This window comes from Mytilus edulis, chromosome 7 (genome assembly GCF_963676685.1).
Source record: "Mytilus edulis chromosome 7, xbMytEdul2.2, whole genome shotgun sequence".
NCBI lineage: Eukaryota > Metazoa > Mollusca > Bivalvia > Mytilida > Mytilidae > Mytilus > Mytilus edulis.
In genome coordinates, this window is record NC_092350.1 from 14,951,884 (window position 1) to 14,971,813 (window position 19,930).

At 31.5% G+C, this 19,930-nt stretch overlaps 1 protein-coding gene across 1 annotated transcript in view; it reads left to right on the forward strand.

Annotated features, from left to right (window-relative positions):
• Nucleotides 1-622: 622 nt before the first annotated feature.
• The window catches only part of LOC139530026 (uncharacterized), a 31,020-nt gene continuing 11,712 nt past the window's right edge, over nucleotides 623-19,930 (forward strand). Inside the window, exon 1 of the mRNA XM_071326062.1 lies at nucleotides 623-1,037. Coding sequence (XP_071182163.1) covers nucleotides 1,011-1,037 — 27 coding nt within the window. The 5' untranslated portion in view covers nucleotides 623-1,010. The remainder of the gene's footprint in view (nucleotides 1,038-19,930) is intronic.

The window sequence follows — 19,930 nt, forward strand, 5'->3', positions numbered from 1 at the left end:
GAAAACTACAAGAAACATGAGCAATGCATTAAAATCGTCAGCAAACACTCAACCGTCTAATTAAGATGATTAAGTTCTTGGATAATTATTTTTCTATGACTGACATTTACCATCCTTGTCATCATTGCCAGAATTTCATTCTCGTCTAATATAATTAAAAAGTTCCTGTATACAAAGGAGGTTGTGGAGGAGACCAATTAGATATCAAAAACTCCTAATGCGAAGAAATACTGACAAGGCTATGGAAAATTACGAAAAGACAAAATCAGTCCACAAAACACTACACAGAACTCTAAACGGATTATTTCAATCGTTTTGAGCATGCAGGTCTACTCCCTTGTTGAAAGTTGTCACATGATTAAGTTTATGATTCAGTATTACATTTACGAAAAAACACATGACTGAAAGCATTCTACTACAACTGAGGAACTAGAAATATATATATTATATAGTTTAGTGTCCCAAAACAACACACAGAGTCCAATTTGTCCCTTCACTGACAGATGTATCGCCCTGCTTTCTTTCGGCTCAGATTTGCTCGGTTTCTGCATATTACTTACTCCTAGATGCATCCTCATGATAAAAGGTAGAATTAATACGCGTTTTAAATGTATCGACTTTTGTATGTTGATTTAAAAGAGAAATTAGTTGTATTTCTTGACAACATTAAACATCAATAGACGGTTGCATTCGAAAGACCTATAAATGAATGTCCTTTATTTTGAATACAGAACAAAATCACTTTCAGTATATAAATTAAAAGACTTGTTGTTCTCAAAATAATTTAATGAATTGTAAAATACCTCCGTTTAAAGGATCAAATCACAGTAAAACGGATATACAATCAAAGACTGAATATATTTAAATGTAATACAATAACGAAACGGATGAACGCTCTGAAATTTCAATAATTATTGTGAGTAATTGTGGTTAATATAAAGACTGTTGACTAGTGGAATCAAGACCTTAGTGTGAAAGTTACCTTGGCGGAAACGGAACTAAACACAAAAATGGCGAAGAATTCTACTAATATGCCAGTAAGTTTAATAATTAATGTATTAATGTTTATAATAGATCTTATGCTTATGTATACATGCTAGCATTGTTGTTTGACGTTTACCTGATAAAACGGTAGGCTTTTTTATTCGATTTAAATAATATTTGTCTATATTTCCTATTGTCTTAACCTGTTTATAAAACCAGGCTCTATACACCATTTTCTACATAAGAAAATACCGGTAACAAGTCAGGAATATGACAGTTGTTATCCATTCGTTTGATGAGTTTACATTTTTAATTTTGCCATTTGATTAGGGACTTTGCGTTTTGAATTTTCCTCGGGGTTCAGAATTTTTGTGATTGTACTTTTTACTTGTTTGTTCATTTCATTATTCCCATGTTTTGCTGGAGTTACATTATGAAGTCATTACATTGTTTAAGTATTTCTTTTTATTCTAACTTATTCAACATCATCACAGTTTTATTTTTTGTCAACAAAAGTGCATCATATTAAATTGTTAATATTGAAAACTATAAAATCAATATTATCAAATAGTAAGATAAGTTTTTTTGATTATGAAAATACGCCTACCGTTTTTGAATCATAAACGTAAATACATAATCCAAGAGACTGAATTTTAAATTTACAGCCATCAGACCTTCCCTGAGCTGTTTATTTGACGTTTTAGACGTGCCATTGTACAGAATGGGAATGTTCATAATATTGTGATAAGAAATCTGTATAGGGATCTCAATTGATTTTATAAACGATAAACTGTATAAAACAAAGTTTGAAAAGTAATGAAATGACCAGACAAGTCATTTTCTTTCAGAATCATACGTGTAGATACAAGTGGACAGTTAATGCAACTATTGTTTGCTGGAGTCAATTTGTATGATGTAGATGATATTTATATGTATATATCTGTCGAAATATTTCACACTGACTTCTATTTTTACTGTAAAGTGTAATATCTGCGTATATCTGCATTCCTTAAACTTACAGTTAGGTAAAAGAAAAATAAAGGATATGGGAATTCATTCATAACACCAAACCAGTACACGCACAGCTCAAACACACACATATCAATTGAACGGCACATTTATTGTGGTAAATCATTGTGAATAAACATATGCTGTAGGAAGGGAGAAATCTTTGTGACTGTGTTTCATTATCTATAATTTATACGCGTTTGCGTCGAAGCCAAACAATTAATAGTGAATTCATTTGATAATAGGTATAGAAAGATGTGGTATGAGTGCCAATGAGACAACTCTCCACCCAAGTAACAATTCATAACAGTGAACCATTATAGGTCAAGGTCCGGCCTTCAACACGGAGCCTTGGCTCACACCGAACAGCAAGCTATAAAGGGCTCCAAAACTACTAGTGTAAAACCATTTAGACGGGAAAACCAACGGTCTAATTTATATAAAAACGAGAAACGAGAAACGAGAAACGAGTATGAACTACATAAACAAACGACAACCACTGTACATCAGATTTCTGTCTAAGGATAGGTGCAAACATTTGCAGCGGGATTAAACGTTTTATTTGAACCAAACTTTCTGCTTTTTCTGAAACAATAGTATAACATCACAACATAGAAACTCACACTATGAAATATCAATTTGAAGGCTTAACTCAATAAAAAAAGCCCCCGCAAATTAACACACAATGAACGAATAAAGTTGATCTGTGATACCTGAATGTAAATACTGATTATGAAAAGTCATCAAGGAATTTTATAGTTTAAGTACGTCGAATCAATACATTTATAAGGCTGAATATAATACGAAGTTGAGGAACATCAAAAAGCTTATCATTCCAAAAAGTTAAGCATGTTCTAATTAAGGTCATCCATGCCAATGGATAGTATAATCTGAGTGAATAGAATGATTAAGATCCTTACTGAACACTACATTTTCAGCAACAAAAAATGAACGCATTAATAATATGTTTTATCAGCAAACGAAGCCGACTTCTAGGTGTTGGTATATAAATATCGCCTAAGGATATTATAAATACTTAAATGGTTTGCACAATCAATAGTAATAAACAGTCTATGACTTGGTGTAAAGCATTTTATACCTCCAATATTGGAATATTGTTTTTCTCTGATAGCATCAGACAATTAACAACCCTCATACTTTTACCATTTATGGGGTATCAGTTAATAAAATATCAAAGTTATAATCATTTATCAATAATTATATTATCTTCACGTTTGTAATGATCGATTATTGGGAGATGACATACAAGTTTTATTTTGAGATAAAGAAAAAGAAACGCGCGAAGAAATCGTTCACTTTTTCCAAATATAATCAGTGGTGTAGATTGTCGTGTTTATTTATTTTTTAACAAGAGACACGCGATAATAATGGTGGCTTTAATTGTAAGAATTCCAGTTAGAAAAAAAAACAAACTATAAAGTTTATCATTCAGATATTTTTAATTACTTTGCTGATAAGAATATATTATTTTTATAACCTTTTGTAAACGCTGAAAGGCAATAAGCCAGCAAATAAGGATTGTACTGAACATAACAGCGAGATAATCAATAACCTTAAAATGCGCATTAACAAATATATGCCTGATTTAAATATTGACTGAAGAATTGTAAAAACAACTGTAATACAATAGGCATAAAGATCTACATTGTGATCAGATAAAGAACTGCACATTTGTCTAGCGATTGGGCAAAATAATGATCCGAGTACTAACTTATTCGTCAGACCAAATTATTTAACACATTAGGATAACAGTTTTAATATTGAATGGATATCACTCTGGATATATATGTTAATGTAACACATTCTTATAGATATCACTAGTAGCCAGATTTAAATCTGAAACGGTCATTTTGGTCTGATCAAGTCTTAATCGACTTAATTTACCGCTAGAGAAAAACGTTAAGACCTGTTTAGACACTCAGACTCTGTTAAGATATATTGTGTTCAGTCAGATCAGTTGTGTCAAGATAAATAAGACAGATTCGTCTAGCATCCAAATAAGACTTGATTAGATTACGTTCAGATTAAATAAGACCAAAGGTGAACAACTTGTTTAGTTGCAGTAAGATCGTGTTCAGTTGTGTTAAGATTTTAAATATTTTGAATAAAACGGGCGACACTTTATCTGTTTTTATCAGGGGTTACTCCCCCTTTATGAATATAATCTCTATATCTTGGATGATATTCTTTTGTGATCTTTTAATATGACTGTATATCTATTTAATTAAAAAAAGTATGCAAACTTTAAAAACAATTCATTTATTTCCGATAGAATCTTTAACATTTCATTGGTTATATGAGAAAAGATTAATTGTTGTAACCGGAAAATTTGTCATAAAAACTTTGCAGTCTCACATAAAGTAGTCCTGTATGTATGCATTCCGCCTCTAAAGATATAATGATCAGTATTAAATTTATCTCAAAGATGTTCTTAAACATTTTTTGTTTCTAATGTAGAGTAATAGTTCTTATCTATATTTGGTCAAGAAACGTTTATTTTAAGTATATAATTTACTTTTTATTTTAAATTGTACACAGATGACAGATGCTTGGTGAAAATTATTTACATTTTAATAAACGGATTATTTAAGCAGTCAACCGAAACGGATGAGCATAAACTACCTAAATAATTACGCATTCGTGTCACTGGACGTATAATGAATGAAGTTCCATGTTTTATCTTTAATATAAGATGTATAAGGTTAAACCGGGTTAAATTATTACATTTACAAATAAAACATTATTTTATATATTTTTTTTAATAAATGCAACAATTATATTAGCATATTTTAAAAATTTAATTGACAGTTTATATTGACCATTATATACATATAAAGACCGATGTCGATAACTCATTTGAATTTTTTTTTCGCCATTTTTTTTAGCACGAATTAAATACAAGAGTAAATCATATCATAGAAAAATACCAAACAACGTTAGTTAAGACACGATTGATAAAATCTTATGTACGGTTTATATTTCTGTTTCGTATCAGATATTTTGAAGCACCAGTGTTACTACTCATTTTGAAAAACAGTTTTGTTTTTCATTTTTATTGTTTTACACTAGTCATTTTAGGGACCGTTATAGCTTGCTGTTCGATGAGGGCCAAAGCTCCGTGTTGAGGTCGTACTTTTGACCTCTTATTAAATTATACCATGTGACTTGAATGATGGAGAGTTGTTTCATTGACAACCATACCACATCTTCTTATTTATATTAACTGGGAGCAGTTTACAACATTTTCATTTAGATAAAAAAAAAATATATATATAAAAATTCAACAAATCAAATGGATTTGTACCATATTGTTACATTCAAAAGTCTTTAATTTTGATTGATAGAATACATTATACGTATTGCATTGCTTCAAAAATAATGTCCAGTGTCAAATATTACACATCGATGGCCACTTAGATTAGTTACTTTATAGAAATTCATTTTCTTGGATGGAAGTACACGCTAGTATTTTGTCCTTTAAAGTTAGTCTGTCTGTTTAATAATTCAGTTTAAGGAGAATTCTTCGTCATTTGCAAATAGACAAAAAAAGAAGTAAAAATAAATTTGCTTACGATTGCATTCAGGCAGAGAGAAATATGTTTTATTTTATTTCAGATGATTTAGAACAGATATAAAAATATTCTTAATCTTTTACAATCTACAAATATAATTTGATAATGTTTTTTATACACACGGTATATAAAACGCTTGTAGTATTCCGTTACTGGTTATACGCTCATATTTAAATACCTTTCTGTTAAATAAGAAAGTGAGAGAAAAAAAACAGTTATTGAAATTCACCTGAAAAAGAGTAAACGGATGGTGGCGCAAAAGAGGTATTGGCGCAATTAAGTTGTGGCGCAAATGAGTTACTTTTTGGCGCAGAAAGATATCGCCCAAACGGATAGCGGCTATCTCAATTATTTTTCAAATATCGAATAAACAAATAAATCGGCCACGCTTGCAATTTGTTTTTTACTGACAGGTGTCTGCTGGTATTCGATTGGACATCAGTATCAATGTAGGCGTAACAACCTATCATATTTATCCAATCAGCTGTCTTGTATAAGGTAAAATGTATTCGATGACATACGGTCCACATAGTTTTTTTTTTTTTTAAGTTGATTGCAATAAAAATTATTCATACACTCTAAAACAAACAATATCCTGCCCAAAAATGACTTACAAGACACTATATTATACTTTTAAAAACAACTATATTAAATTACAAATTAAGACAGCGTAAAAATAAAATAATAACATTAATAACAATTACCGTACTATTTAACGGTAGAGCTCTGATTTAACGGGGACTATTATACTATTAGAATGATAGTCCCAGCAAGTTAACAAATTGATCATCAAAAGGACGGTTGTGTTTATTTACTTGTGCACTCTATTGTGGGACCTCGTGTCATCATGAATGATACATTTTATTGTGTATTTAAATTGATTAAGGAATAACGCAAGATTGCAGAGAAGCCAATTAGAATAACGTATTATAATGAAACATATATCTAATGTTATTATAACATTGTACATGTCCTCCTAATGATACATCTAATAGTTGCCACTGGACATTAAACAGCTAACTATAAATTCATCCGTCATATTCTTATTTTTGTTATAATGTGAAAATCCAACAACATGATGATATAATAATTATTGCAGATTTCACTAGGGAAATACGTGGGAAATAATTGTAAACAAAACCACTCAATAACATCCCTACGGCACAAATTAAAATCTAGCCTTTTCACATTAATATACGTTATTTTCATAAATCTATTCTAAATAATTTTAAATCAAACGGTATTTTTTCTTATTTGCCATTAAAAAAAACCAATTATTTGCATTACTTATTTTAAACAGATCGATTGTTTTTCAATGGTCGGTGCCTGTCAGAATTTATAAAACCGTGTTTGCCAGAAAGAAAGCTACATAGAACAGGAAAACAACAATGTATTAGAAATACTTCAAGATCCTACGTGTATATTCTATTTTCTGTTGTAATGTGGTGTAATGCAAAAAAAAGTTAATTCCTGAATACTGATTTGTACCCATCAAGCATTTGGGGTTAATAACAAATCTATGGTAGTCTCTTCTTCTTTACTCGCAAAGTATTCGACTAAATCATGTTTTATTAATGAAAATTGCTCATTGCTGGCGAATGTTAAACATTGATCTCTGGGTTTTCAATTGTTTAGTTGTTAGGTTACTGTCTGATCTCGCAAACCTGATATTTTATGGTCATTATTGTTTGCATCCAATTGCACCAATGCCTTAAAAAGATATAAACGCGACACCGTACGAGAGTCGTTAATCGTTATTTTACATAAACTATTAGTATTTTCTTTCTTTAACGAAATACGAAAACACTTCTCGCAATTTGCTTTGGGGTTATTGTGCTTGTCTTTTGACAAAAAATAGCCTTGTTTCAAAAACAAAACGTATAAGAGTAATATTTAAAACTGAACTATAGTGAAGAGATAGGAAGTAGGAATTTCGAATTTTAATTGAATGTTCTAAATCTTAGTGTATTTCTGATATATGATTGTACAGACTCAAAAATATCTTTGTTTTCTGAAATAGATAGATAGATAGATACTTTATTCTCTAAAAACTAAATACAAGTTTTCAGAGAAACATACAATATAATTACAGATACAATAGTTGAAATGAAAGGTCACCGTCACCAGCCAATGAAAGCAAAATGAATATAGTAGATCTTTCTAATTTTGAAAACAATATTTCTCTTGCTTCGTTGATAAAAGGGCACTTAAGAAATAGTAAATACTATCCTCAACAGGATGACCACAGCTGCTTGCGGGATTGGGTTTAATATTGATAAGGTTTATATCTGCATTTGAATAAATGTACCATATTTCTCAACTGCACTGGTATTAAACTGATAACCGTAACTGGAATTACGACTATCCCAATATGGCGACGGCAGATATATGTAAAATTTTTACAGCCATTTTTTCTCAAATGTAGCATGTTTTTGTCAAAAGTTACTCAGCTGCAAGGTTTTTCTATACCATTACATCATATTTGAATCGTAACGGTGCACTGGAATTGTCTAAGCGCTTTGAACATTGCCGTTGAAAAATTTTGCCAACATCTGTTACAGAAGAAGGTTGTCAAAGTTGAGAAAAACGCTTGGTACTTTTATATACTTTGTGGAAAGATAGAAAAACACTATAATTTTCGTCAGAACTCAAAGACTCGTCACCAGAGAACAATACATAAATTGTAACATTGACAACAAAACATTGATTTCATTTATCATTGTAAGCCTTTGTGAATAAAAATTGTTATAATATAATAGATGAATAATGATTGTTTGATATGTCCCATTGTCTACTGAATATTTTTAAGATCAATAATTTAAAATTTGTATACCAAACTTTTAAAATTTTACTCGGCGTTTATAAATAGCATTGAAAGTACAACATCTTATAGCCGATAATCATTGATAAATGTAAATGAGCCACTCTTTCTCAGGTTGAGATGGAATATGTTCGTTATTTGATTTAACGAGTTTAACAATCAAAACCCCTGAAATATCGTCTCTTGACAAGAACGAAAAATGGCGAAACAGAACTTCCAACAGCGGACAAGGATTTCTTATTATACAATATTCTTTCAATGGATGTTTTAAATGCATTGTAGAACTTATCAATTAAGACATTTCGTATACATTTTGAAATATGAAGTTACATGCATGAAGAAGTTTGTCTGACGTATAAAAATTGAAATAAAGCATGACGGGAGTTAAGAGAAAAAAGGCAGTATGGCCATCTTGCGAAATAAAAAAGTCATGATGACTTAATGAAAAACAAGTCAGGATAAATTAATAACTAAGAAATGAAGGACAGAATAGAGTGCAAAATTAAAAAAAAAAGCAGGACTACATTTACATTGAGATATCATTGAAGAGGGGCGTACATCCTCTACGCCCCCTCTGAATCTGCCACTGGATATCTAGTTTCACTGAAAAAGAATGAATTTGCGCAACAACTTAATTACGCCAATTCTTATTTTACATGCTTTATTGTAAAAACTGCAGCATTCATTTGCGCCAATAAAACAACCATTTAATTGCGCAAATATTATAGACTTGTTTTCAGATGTTTGTTCTTAGTGCATTGAGGAGGTCCTTTCCGGTATTGACAGGTACAAGCAAAGGGTCTCCTTAGTGCACTTAGAACAAAATAGTGCACTTAGGACCTGATGGGATGATAGAACTGACACAAAAACATGACATAAAAATGGAGACTTTCTTAAAGTACTTAATTTCAAATTTTATAATCATATCTTTAGTAATTATACAGTTATTTAACAGTTGAAGTCAGTATTCTAACATGTACGTGCAAATAAGTAAATCGTTTCGAGGTAAATATGACACAACTAATAAAATTGAAAATGGAAATGGGGAATGTGTAAAGTTCCATTTATTGGCGCAATTCATATTAAAAAAGAAAGAAGAGATGGGCGCGATTCAAACCTTTACAATTTGACAAATTACAACTGACCGTTTTGACAAACCAGTAAATTCTTCGTCCGGGGATATGCAGCTGACATTAATCTTCCTTCAGTAACTTTACAATACCCAGCCGTGTCATTTCCGTATATTGTACATGTAGATAGCACGTGTGATACATGTATATACACCAGAAATACCCATTCAAGTGATTTTTTTACATTTAGAAGAACTCCATATCGGGTAACATTAAATATACATACACATAAAATTACAATTGAAAAAAGAATGTTAATAATAAGTTCAAATGTTGTTTTTATTAAATGCACCTACAACATGTAAGTACGTATTCGTAAACTTATGTTGTTACTTTATTTCATATAAATTTCATTTTTCTCGTTGTGTTGCTTGTCCATTAATTGACGTTTACGCTATATTTTTTGTTCGGTATTTGTGAAAACCTGCTCATCTATCAATTTCACAAGAAATATAAAATAGTCGTAAGTCATGAACACTGAAGTTTAACTTGTTATCAATTTTTCGTATACGCAAAAAGATAGAATTAAATGAAACACTTTAAAGCTGTTTAAATCATGCAGTGAATTTTCAAAAATATAGTTTTGAAAAACCGGTTATTTTTGTTTAATACTTTTTCTGTCCCTTTTCTTAAAAATTAGGACGCGTGTCACTGGTAAATATAGAACAAGTCAACTATGAATAATCACAAACAACAAATTTTTGAATCTTTTATCATTTGTTCTGTTAAATCAAAGACATGACTAGTACATGTATTCTATTATCCGGGATAAATTATTCACAATGATAAAGACATAAGGGATGATTTAGAAATTGGCATGTTGTGTATACACCTATCTATTGGTGAACACTTATATGTTGCCCACTAGCCGTCCTTATGTGATTTTTGTTGTTTGGTTGCGAGTATCTCGTTGTCGTTCAACCCACTATGATCGCCTACAGTTTCAATATATATTTTTCTTAAGACTTTGCTCAGAGGAAAGTAATAGAATAGGTTTGGATATACATTTTAAATCCCCAAAATTTTATTTTAAACTATTAATTTTGAAGACGTGTGTTATCTAAACGAAGTCTAAATGGTCACCAAATCAGCTGTTTATTGTCTGTTTGGGTTTATTATTTTAAGCATACAGTTTATAAATCCATCTCTGAACACACATTATACATGTATAGCATTAAGTCAAAGTAAACATTAAACTTATGAATGGCGGAAAAGAAATATCTGAAAACGATAGATGGATGTTGGATGTGTACGGATTGATAGTTTAGTCTTAGTTGCATGATTTTTTTATTAGTTGTTAGTGACTTTGAACTAGCTGTCAGATAACTGCGAATACTCTCAGATTTGTTCATTGTGTCTTTTTGTGTCGGGATGTATAAGTACCGGGCCGCGTCCACTTGTATTTTTGTCCATCTGATGAGTTAAGCCTTTTTCATCTGATTTTTATAGTTCGTTCTTATGTTGTACTGTTATACCACTGTCCCAGGTTAGGTGGAGGGTGGGGATCCCGCTAACATGTTTAACCCCGCCACATAATTTATGTATGTGCCTGTCACAAGTCAGGAGCCTGTAATTCAGTGGTTGTCATTTGTTTATGTGTTACATATTTGTTTTTCGTTCATTTTTTTTACATAAATAAGGCCGTTAGTTTTCTCGTTTGAATTGTTTTACATTGTCTTATCGGGGCCTTTTATAGCTCACTATGCGGCATGGGCTTTGCTCATTGTTGAAGGCCGTACGGTGACCTATAGTTGTTAATGTCTGTGTCATTTTGGTCTTTTGTGGATAGTTGTTTCATTGGCAATCATACCACATCTTCTTTTTTATACTATCAGTACACTATTCTATCAACATGTGTTTGGTGTCCATTTTACAATATATTGTTTAAGAATTTAGTGTTTTCTTATTCATTCTGACATCTGTGTCCATGGCTGTTAACAAGAAATTGCGAAGACGTTATGCTTATCTGTTCACCTTTAAAAAGGATTTTTCAACAGAATATTATATCTATAAAATTGTTTAATTTTTGTTTTTCTTTGCGAAAACAAAATGGCCCTCAAGCTAAATGTCATCGTCATCGGCATGTATAAAAGAAGACGATAAACACTTTAGAATATACACCACCTGCTGGATCTTTTTATCTGGGCACATATCTCGTTACGTAACAAGTATGAATGTAAAATTCTCGATATGGTACATGTATATTCAGCCGAATATACACGGTATCTCTGGACTGGGTATTTAAGATATTTTGATCTGATAATGAAACATGTAAATATATTTGTGCTTTATGTAAAAAAAAATGCATTTAACCATTTTATTTTTAAAACTTCTTTAATATAAGTTGACTTTGAGCATATATTTGTATATACGCCAGACGCGCGTTTCGTCTACAAAAGACTCATCAGTGACGCTCAAATCCAAAAAAGTTAAAAAGGCCAAATAAAGTACGAAGTTGAAGAGCATTGAGGACCAAAATTCCTAAAGGTTTTGCCAAATACAGCGAAGGTAATCTATGCCTGAGGTAGAAAAGCAATTATAGGCAACAATACGGCCTTCAATAACGAGAAAAACATTGCCATATACTCGACCGATCATTAAAAGGCCCCGACATAAAAATGTGATTTCATATAAGCTTACAGAAAAACAAAAAAGTCAGTTATAAATAAAAATACGGATAAACAATTTTTTTTTTTCAGCTATCTTCTGATCAAAAACAAGCTTCTGTACTAGTTTAGTAGAAATACAGGATAGTTTAAGAAAGTTATTAGAGTTTCAAACACTTTAACCACAAAGTGAATATTTGTGGTTTGTGGATCGCTATGTCTCGCTTTTGCAACAAAAGTTGCAGGCTCAACAAAAATGTAATAAACTGTTATATAATACTTTGCGAAACATGTGTATCTTCTATGTCAGTTTGTGTTGGTAAACAAACTCTATACATTTTTTACTATTTTAAAATATCTTTATAAAATATTACTAGAAAACTTAAAAAAGTGACCTTACGGAACAAGCAAACGAAATTAAAAGAAACAAAAATAAGTAGAAAATACACTTTTACATAGAAGTAAAAACTATAGCAGACAGAAAAGCAAAATAGATACGGCAGTAATAACTATACCATAAAAAATTAAAAACCAATTGTTCAGAGAACCATTGATGGTCTTTCCACCACTTACAACATATTTTGATGTGAAAATATTAAAAATTCAGTTGATATGTCAGTTCGTATGACTTTATGATGTATAAATATGAATTTGGAGCAAAGGTCAAAATCTAGAACGTCCAATTAACCTATTACCTTGACCTCAATTTCAAGGTCATAGACTAAGGATCTCAAACCTAAAGACACTAGTTCCTTAATATGTATGGTTCATGAGTAATATCACTTTACGCATAATTCTAAACATAAGAGGGGCGAAAACTCCCATTTATTGTCTACGCACCCTTTCAACCAAAATTTATAAGTTACGACATGTCGCAACTAACAATTTAGTAAAAATAATTTGTCGATAAGTTATACGGCTTTTGAAAATAAGTGAAAATAAGCCAAAATCAAAATTCATAATATGACCTTGACCTTTGACCTTGACCTTATTTTCATTTTTTTGGACCAAGGATCTCAAATCAAAAGACCCTAGGTCTCTATCACTTATGGTTTACCAGTTAGAAATGCATATTCTTATATCAAACATAAAAGGGGGGATAACTCTCATATGGAATCTATATACGGCTTCGGTCAAAATAAAACAGCACATCCTGAGGATATAACGAGCAATTTCGAAAAATAAATTTGTCAGTTTCTTATACGGTTGCGAAGCCTTAGAGATAACAAAGAAAACAGTGTTCGGGGAGATAACTCTTACAAGGGAAAGTATTCGGTTAAGCAGAGTTGGTTTCAAAAGCGTATAAACTGTTCGATATCATATTCAAAAAATCTAAGCGACATCTTGCGAAACAAAAAAACAGCGAAGGAAATGAATTAGGCGGAAGAAAAAAAAAAAAATAAATAATAATTAAAAACCAATTGTTCAAAGAACAATTGAAGGTCTTTCCACCAATAAGGATCTATTTTGATATGAAAATATTAAAATTCAGTTGAAAATGTCAGTTCCTATGGCTAAATGATATATAAATATGAATTTCAAGCAAAGGTCAAAATCTAGAACGTCCAATTAACCTATGACCTTGACCTCAATTTCAAGGTCATAAACCAAGGATCCCAAATTAAAAGACCCTAGGTCTGTATTATGTATGGTTCATGAGTAATATCACTTTACGCATAATTCTAAATATAACAGGGGCAAAAATCCCATGTATTCTCTTCGCACCCTTCCAATCAAAATTTATAAGTTACGACATGTCGCAACTAACAATTTAGTAAAATAATTTGTTGAAATCTTATAAGGTTAATGAAAAAGAGTGAAAATAAGCAAAAATCAAAATTTAGAATTTGACCTTGACCTTTGACCTTGACCTAATTTTCATTTTTTTGGACCAAGGATCTTAAATCAAAAGACCCTAATCCTTAACTTTATGATGATAATGAGTTATATTACCATACAACTAATATAAGATATAAAAGGGGGAAAAGTCGCATCAAATGTTTACGTACCCTTTTAACTAAAATTTACGTGTTACGCCATGTCGTAACACACATTTTGTGAAAATATTTTGTCGATATCTTATAGGATTTCTGAAAATAAGAGATAACAAGCCAAAATCATATTTTTGAACATGACCTTAACCTTTGACCTTGACCCCCTTTTCATTTTTTTGGACCAAGGACCTCAAATCAAAAGACCCTAGGCCTCTATCACTAATGGTTTTCCAGTAACAAATTTATTTCATTTATTTCATTACAAAAGGGGAAATAACTCTCATATGGAGTCTTCGTAAAGCTTCGGTGAAAATAAAACGTAACATCCTGAGGATATAACGAGCAATTTGGAAAAATAAATTTGTCGCTTTCTTTTACGGTTGAGGAGGAGATCTGATAACAAGAAAAACAGTGTTTGGGGAGATAACTCTTACAAAGAAAAGTGTTCGGTTAAACAGGGTCAGTTTCAAAAGCGTATAGACTGAATGATATCATATACAAAAAAACTAAGCGACATCTTTTGAAACATTTTTACACCGCAAGGAAAATATTAGGCGGAAGAAAAAAAAAATAATCAGAACAAATACAATAGGTCTTTCCACAAGAAAGGTGGAAAGACCTAATAATAATAATAATCAGAACAAAAACAATAGGTCTTTCACCTGAAAGGTTGAAAGACCTAATAATAATCAGAACAAAAACAATAGGTCTTTCATCCGAAAGGTTGAAAGACCTAATAATAGGGAAAAAACTGGAGTTGTCGTTCTTATCCGTTGATAGTAAAGATAGCACACAAGCTACATTCATTTGTAAGTGGAGGGTAAAAAAAAGGGGGGGGGGGTGCAAAAGGGGGTCCCAGGGTTTTTTTTTTTTTTTTTTTTTATATAATATAAACGGAACAGAATGGTTAAAATTGCCGTTTTACAATATAAATCAATTGCTTTTAAAAAGCAATTGTGAACGGTCTTTCACCCCCTTAAAAAGATAATTGATTGATGTGTGTGTGTGTTTGTGTGTGTGTGTGTGTTTGTTTGTTTGTTTGTTTGTGTTTGTTTGTTTGTTTGTTTGTTTGTTTGTTTGTTTGTGTAAGGGGTCTATAGTATTGTGTTACCGGAGAAGTTTCATGTTTAGTTTGGAAAGTGTTTCTTTTATTTTAGGTACAGCGCGCGCGACATCACGTGACACGGGTTTATAATAACGAAAACTTAGTCTTTTAATTTCTTTTTAGGTCGGGACGTTAAACAGACAACATGTGTAGAGATGGAATGTACACAATGTAATTTCTTTTGTCATTGTAGGAAATTGACATTTTGATCACAGGTCACGGGCAGTGCATGTTTTGGATTTAATCGATCCGGTGTAACTTTAAAACACATTTAATGATTATTTTCTGATAATGTACATTTTTCAGCACCTGTTTGTAACACAGATTAGTATTTCAATCTCGGAGCGGACATTTTATTGTAGGTTTTTACTGAGATTTACGGACCTAGCAAGCGATTTTTACGGCATTGCCATTTATGTTCTCTAGGAAAAGCTTTGAGAGATATCTGCAACAAGTTTTTTATAAACCTTTAGTACATGTATGCCCTGCTGACTGCAAATTTTGAGGTCGATTGTACTTGTAGTTTCAGAGTACATGTGGATTTTTTTTTCAGAAGTGACGCAAGAACAATATTGAATTTCGATTTTTCATGAAACATGATTGATTGATTGATCATGATCATGATTGATTGATTGATTGATTGTTTGGTTAGTTGGTTGATTGATTGATTGATTGATTGGTTGGTTGATTAGTTGGTTGGTCGGTTGGTTGGTTGGTTGGATAGGGTCAATTGAAACAGCGAAAAAGAAACAAAGATCTTGGACCCTATATTAAACACATGAGACGGACACATGATTGATTGATTGATTGATTGATTGATTGATTGATTGATTGATTGATTGATTGATTGGTTGGTTGGTTGGTTGATTGGTTCGTTAAACACGTTGGATAGGGTCAATTGAAACTGCGAAGAAGAAACAAAGAAGATCTTGAACCCCTTTATTAAACACATAAGACGGAATTATGATTGATTGATCACGATCATGATTGATTGATCACGATCATGATTGATTGATCACGATCATGATTGATTGATCATGATCATGATTGCTTGATCATGATCATGATCATGATTGATTGATTGATTGATTGATTGATTGATTGATTGGTTGGTTGGTTGGTTAAACACGTTGGATAGGGTCAATTGAAACTGCGAAAAAGAAACAGAAGATCTTGGACCCTATATTAAACACATGAAACGGAAACATGATTGATTGATTGATTGATTGATCATGATCATGATTGATTGATTGATTGATTGGTTGGTTGGTTAAACACGTTGGATAGGGTCAATTGAAACAGCGAAAAAGAAGCAAAGAAGATCTTGAACCCTATATTAAACATATGAGACGGAAACATGATTGATTGATCATGATTGATTGTTTGATCATGATTGGTTGATTGATCATGATTGATTGATTGATTGATTGATTGATTGGTTGGTTGGTTGGTTGGTTGGCAGGCTTTATATAAACCATCAATGGGGATTATGTCCCTTACACAATGGTAAAACCAATGCAGTCGAAATGTAACAAAGTTGCCCCTTGAGGTACCAAACATTTTTCACTATGAAAATTTTCTGTATCTATAACCATTCAAAAGTTATAGGGAAATCAAAGACCAATAAAAATCTAAAATACGACCTTGACCTTTGACCTTGACCTAATTTTCGTTTTTTTGGACCAAGGATCTCAAATCAAAAGACCCGAGGTCTCTATCACTTATGGTTTTCCAGTTTAAAATACATTTCAAAATTTCAAAAACAAAAGGGGAATTAACTCTCATATGGAATCTCTATAAGGCTTCGGTCAAAAAAAAACAGAACGTCCTGAGGATGTAACGCGCCATTTGGAAAAATAAATTTGTCGGTTTCTTAAACGGTTGTGAAGATTAAGCGATAACAAAAAAAACAGTGTTCGGGGAGATAACTCTTATATGGGAAAGTATTGGGTTTCGCGGTGTCAGTTTCAAAAGCGCATAAACTGTTCGATATCATATTTCATTTATCTAAGCGACATCTTGCGAAACAAAAAAACAGCGAAGGAAAAAAATGTTGGCGGAAGAAAAAAAATAATAATAATAATAATAATTAAAAACCAATTGTTCATAGAACAATTGAAGGTCTTTCAACCAATAAGGATGTATTTTGATATGAAAATATAAAGATTCAGTTGAAAATGTCAGTTCCTATGGCTTTATGATGTATAAAAATGAATTTCGACCAAAGGTCAAAATCTAGAACGTCCAATTTACCTTTGACCTTGACCTCAATTTCAAGGTCATAAACATAGGATCCCAAATCAAAAGACCCTAGGTCTGTATTATGTATGGTTCATGAATAATATCACTTTACGCATAATTCTAAATATAAGAGGGGCGAAAACTCCCATTTATTGTCTACGCACCCTTGTAACCAAAATTTATAAGTAACGACATGTCGCAACTAACAATTTAGTAAAAATAATTTGTCGAAATCTTATTATGTAATTGAAAATAAGTGAAAATAAGGAAAAATCAAAATTTAAAATTTGACCTTGACCTTTGACCTTGACCTAATTTTCATTTTTTTAGACCAAGGATCTAAAATCAAAAGACCCTAGGTCTCTATCACTTATGGTTTACCAGTTAGAAATGCATATCACTTATATCATATATAAAAGGGGGGATAACTCTCATATGGAGTCTCCGGATAGCTTCGGTCAAAATGAAACAGAACATCCTGAGGATATAACGAGCAATTTGGAAAAATAAATTTGTCGGTTTTTTATACGGTTGCGAAGCCTTAGTGGCCACAAGAAAAACAGCGTTTGGGGAGATAACTCTTACAAGGTAAAGGTTTTTGTTACGCGGTGTCAGTTTCAGAAGCGCATTAACTGTTCGATATAATATACCAAATATCTAAGCGACATCTTGTGAAACAAAAAAACAGCGAAGGAAAAAAAAGTTGGCGGAAGAAAAAAAAAAAAAATAATAATAATTAAAAACCAATTGTTCAAAGAACAATTGAAGGTCTTTCAACCAATAAGGATCTATTTAGATATGAAAATATTAAAATTCAGTTGAAAATGTCAGTTCCTATGGCTTAATGATGTATAAATATGAATTTTAAGCAAAGGTCAAAATCTAGAACGTCCAATTTACCTATGACCTTGACCTCAATTTCAAGGTCATAGACTAAACATCTCAAATAAAAAGACACTAGTTCCTTAATATGTATGGTTCATGAGTAAAATCACTTTACGCATAATTCTAAATATAAGAGGGGCGAAAACTCCCTTTTATTGTTTACGCACCCTCGCAACCAAAATTTATAAGTTACGACATGTCGCAACTAACAATTTAGTAAAAAGAAATTGTCGATATCTTATAAGGTTAATGAAAAAAGGTGAAAATAAGCCAAAATCAAAATTAAGAATTTGACCTTGACCTTTGACCTTGACCTAATTTTCATTTTTTTGGACCAAGGATCTTAAATCAAAAGACCCTAGGTCTCTATCACTTATGGTTTACCAGCTAGAAATGCATATCACTTATATCATATATAAAAGGGGGGATAACTCTCATATGAAGTCTCCGGATAGGTTCGGTCAAAATGAAACAGAACATCCTGAGGATATAACGAGCAATTTTGAAAAATAAATTTGTCGGTTTCTTATACGGTTGCGAAGTAGTAGTGGCCACAAGAAAAACAGTGTTTGGGGAGATAACTCTTACAAGGTAAAGGTTTTTGTTACGCGGTGTCAGTTTCAGAAGCGCATTAACTGTTCGATATCATATACCAAATATCTAAGCGACATCTTGTGAAACAAAAAAACAGCGAAGGAAAAAAAAGTTGGCGGAAGAAAAAAAAAAAAAAAAAAAAAAATAATAATAATAATAATAATAATAATAATAATAATAATAATAATAATCAGAACAAACCCTATAGGTCTTTCACCTGAAAGGTTGAAAGACCTAATAATAATAATAATAATAATAATAATAATAATAATCAGAACAAATACAATAGGTCTTTCAACAGAAAAGTTGAAAGACCTAATAATCAGAACAAAAACAATAGGTCTTTCATCCGAAAGGTTGAAAGACCTAATAATAATCAGAAGAAATCCAATAGGTCTTTCCACGGAAAAGTGGAAAGACCTAACAAGAACAACATAGATTACAATCGCGTGTCGATAGAACATTAAATAACTTTCTAATTACTTAAGATATGATTATAAAACTTGAAATTATTTATTTCTAAAACGTAAACTTAGATATGCAATGTCCTTTGTGTCAATTTTATCATTACATCAGGTCCTTAGTGAAATTTTTTGTTCTTTGCACTAAAGGGGTCATTTGCGGTATTTCTACGGACCCCCCAAAAAAAAGATTGAAAGGACAAAACGTTATTATATGGATTGGGGTTTTTTTTCGGAAAATGTTTCTTTTGGCAAATATTTGAAGAAAAAAATCTCAACTTTTACATAATCAATACATTTTAGGTAAACACCTAGAGTTACAAATATACGACCATACATTTTTGATAGAAAAAAATGCATTTTCAATATCGTTTATCTTTTTAACTATACTAAATTTGCGGTTTTGTGACATGAGCATGTAGTTTAAACAATGTCGTCAATAGTGTTAGAAAGAAGCTATCAAAAATTATTTAGAACCTTATACTACACATACGGAGGTACATGTATG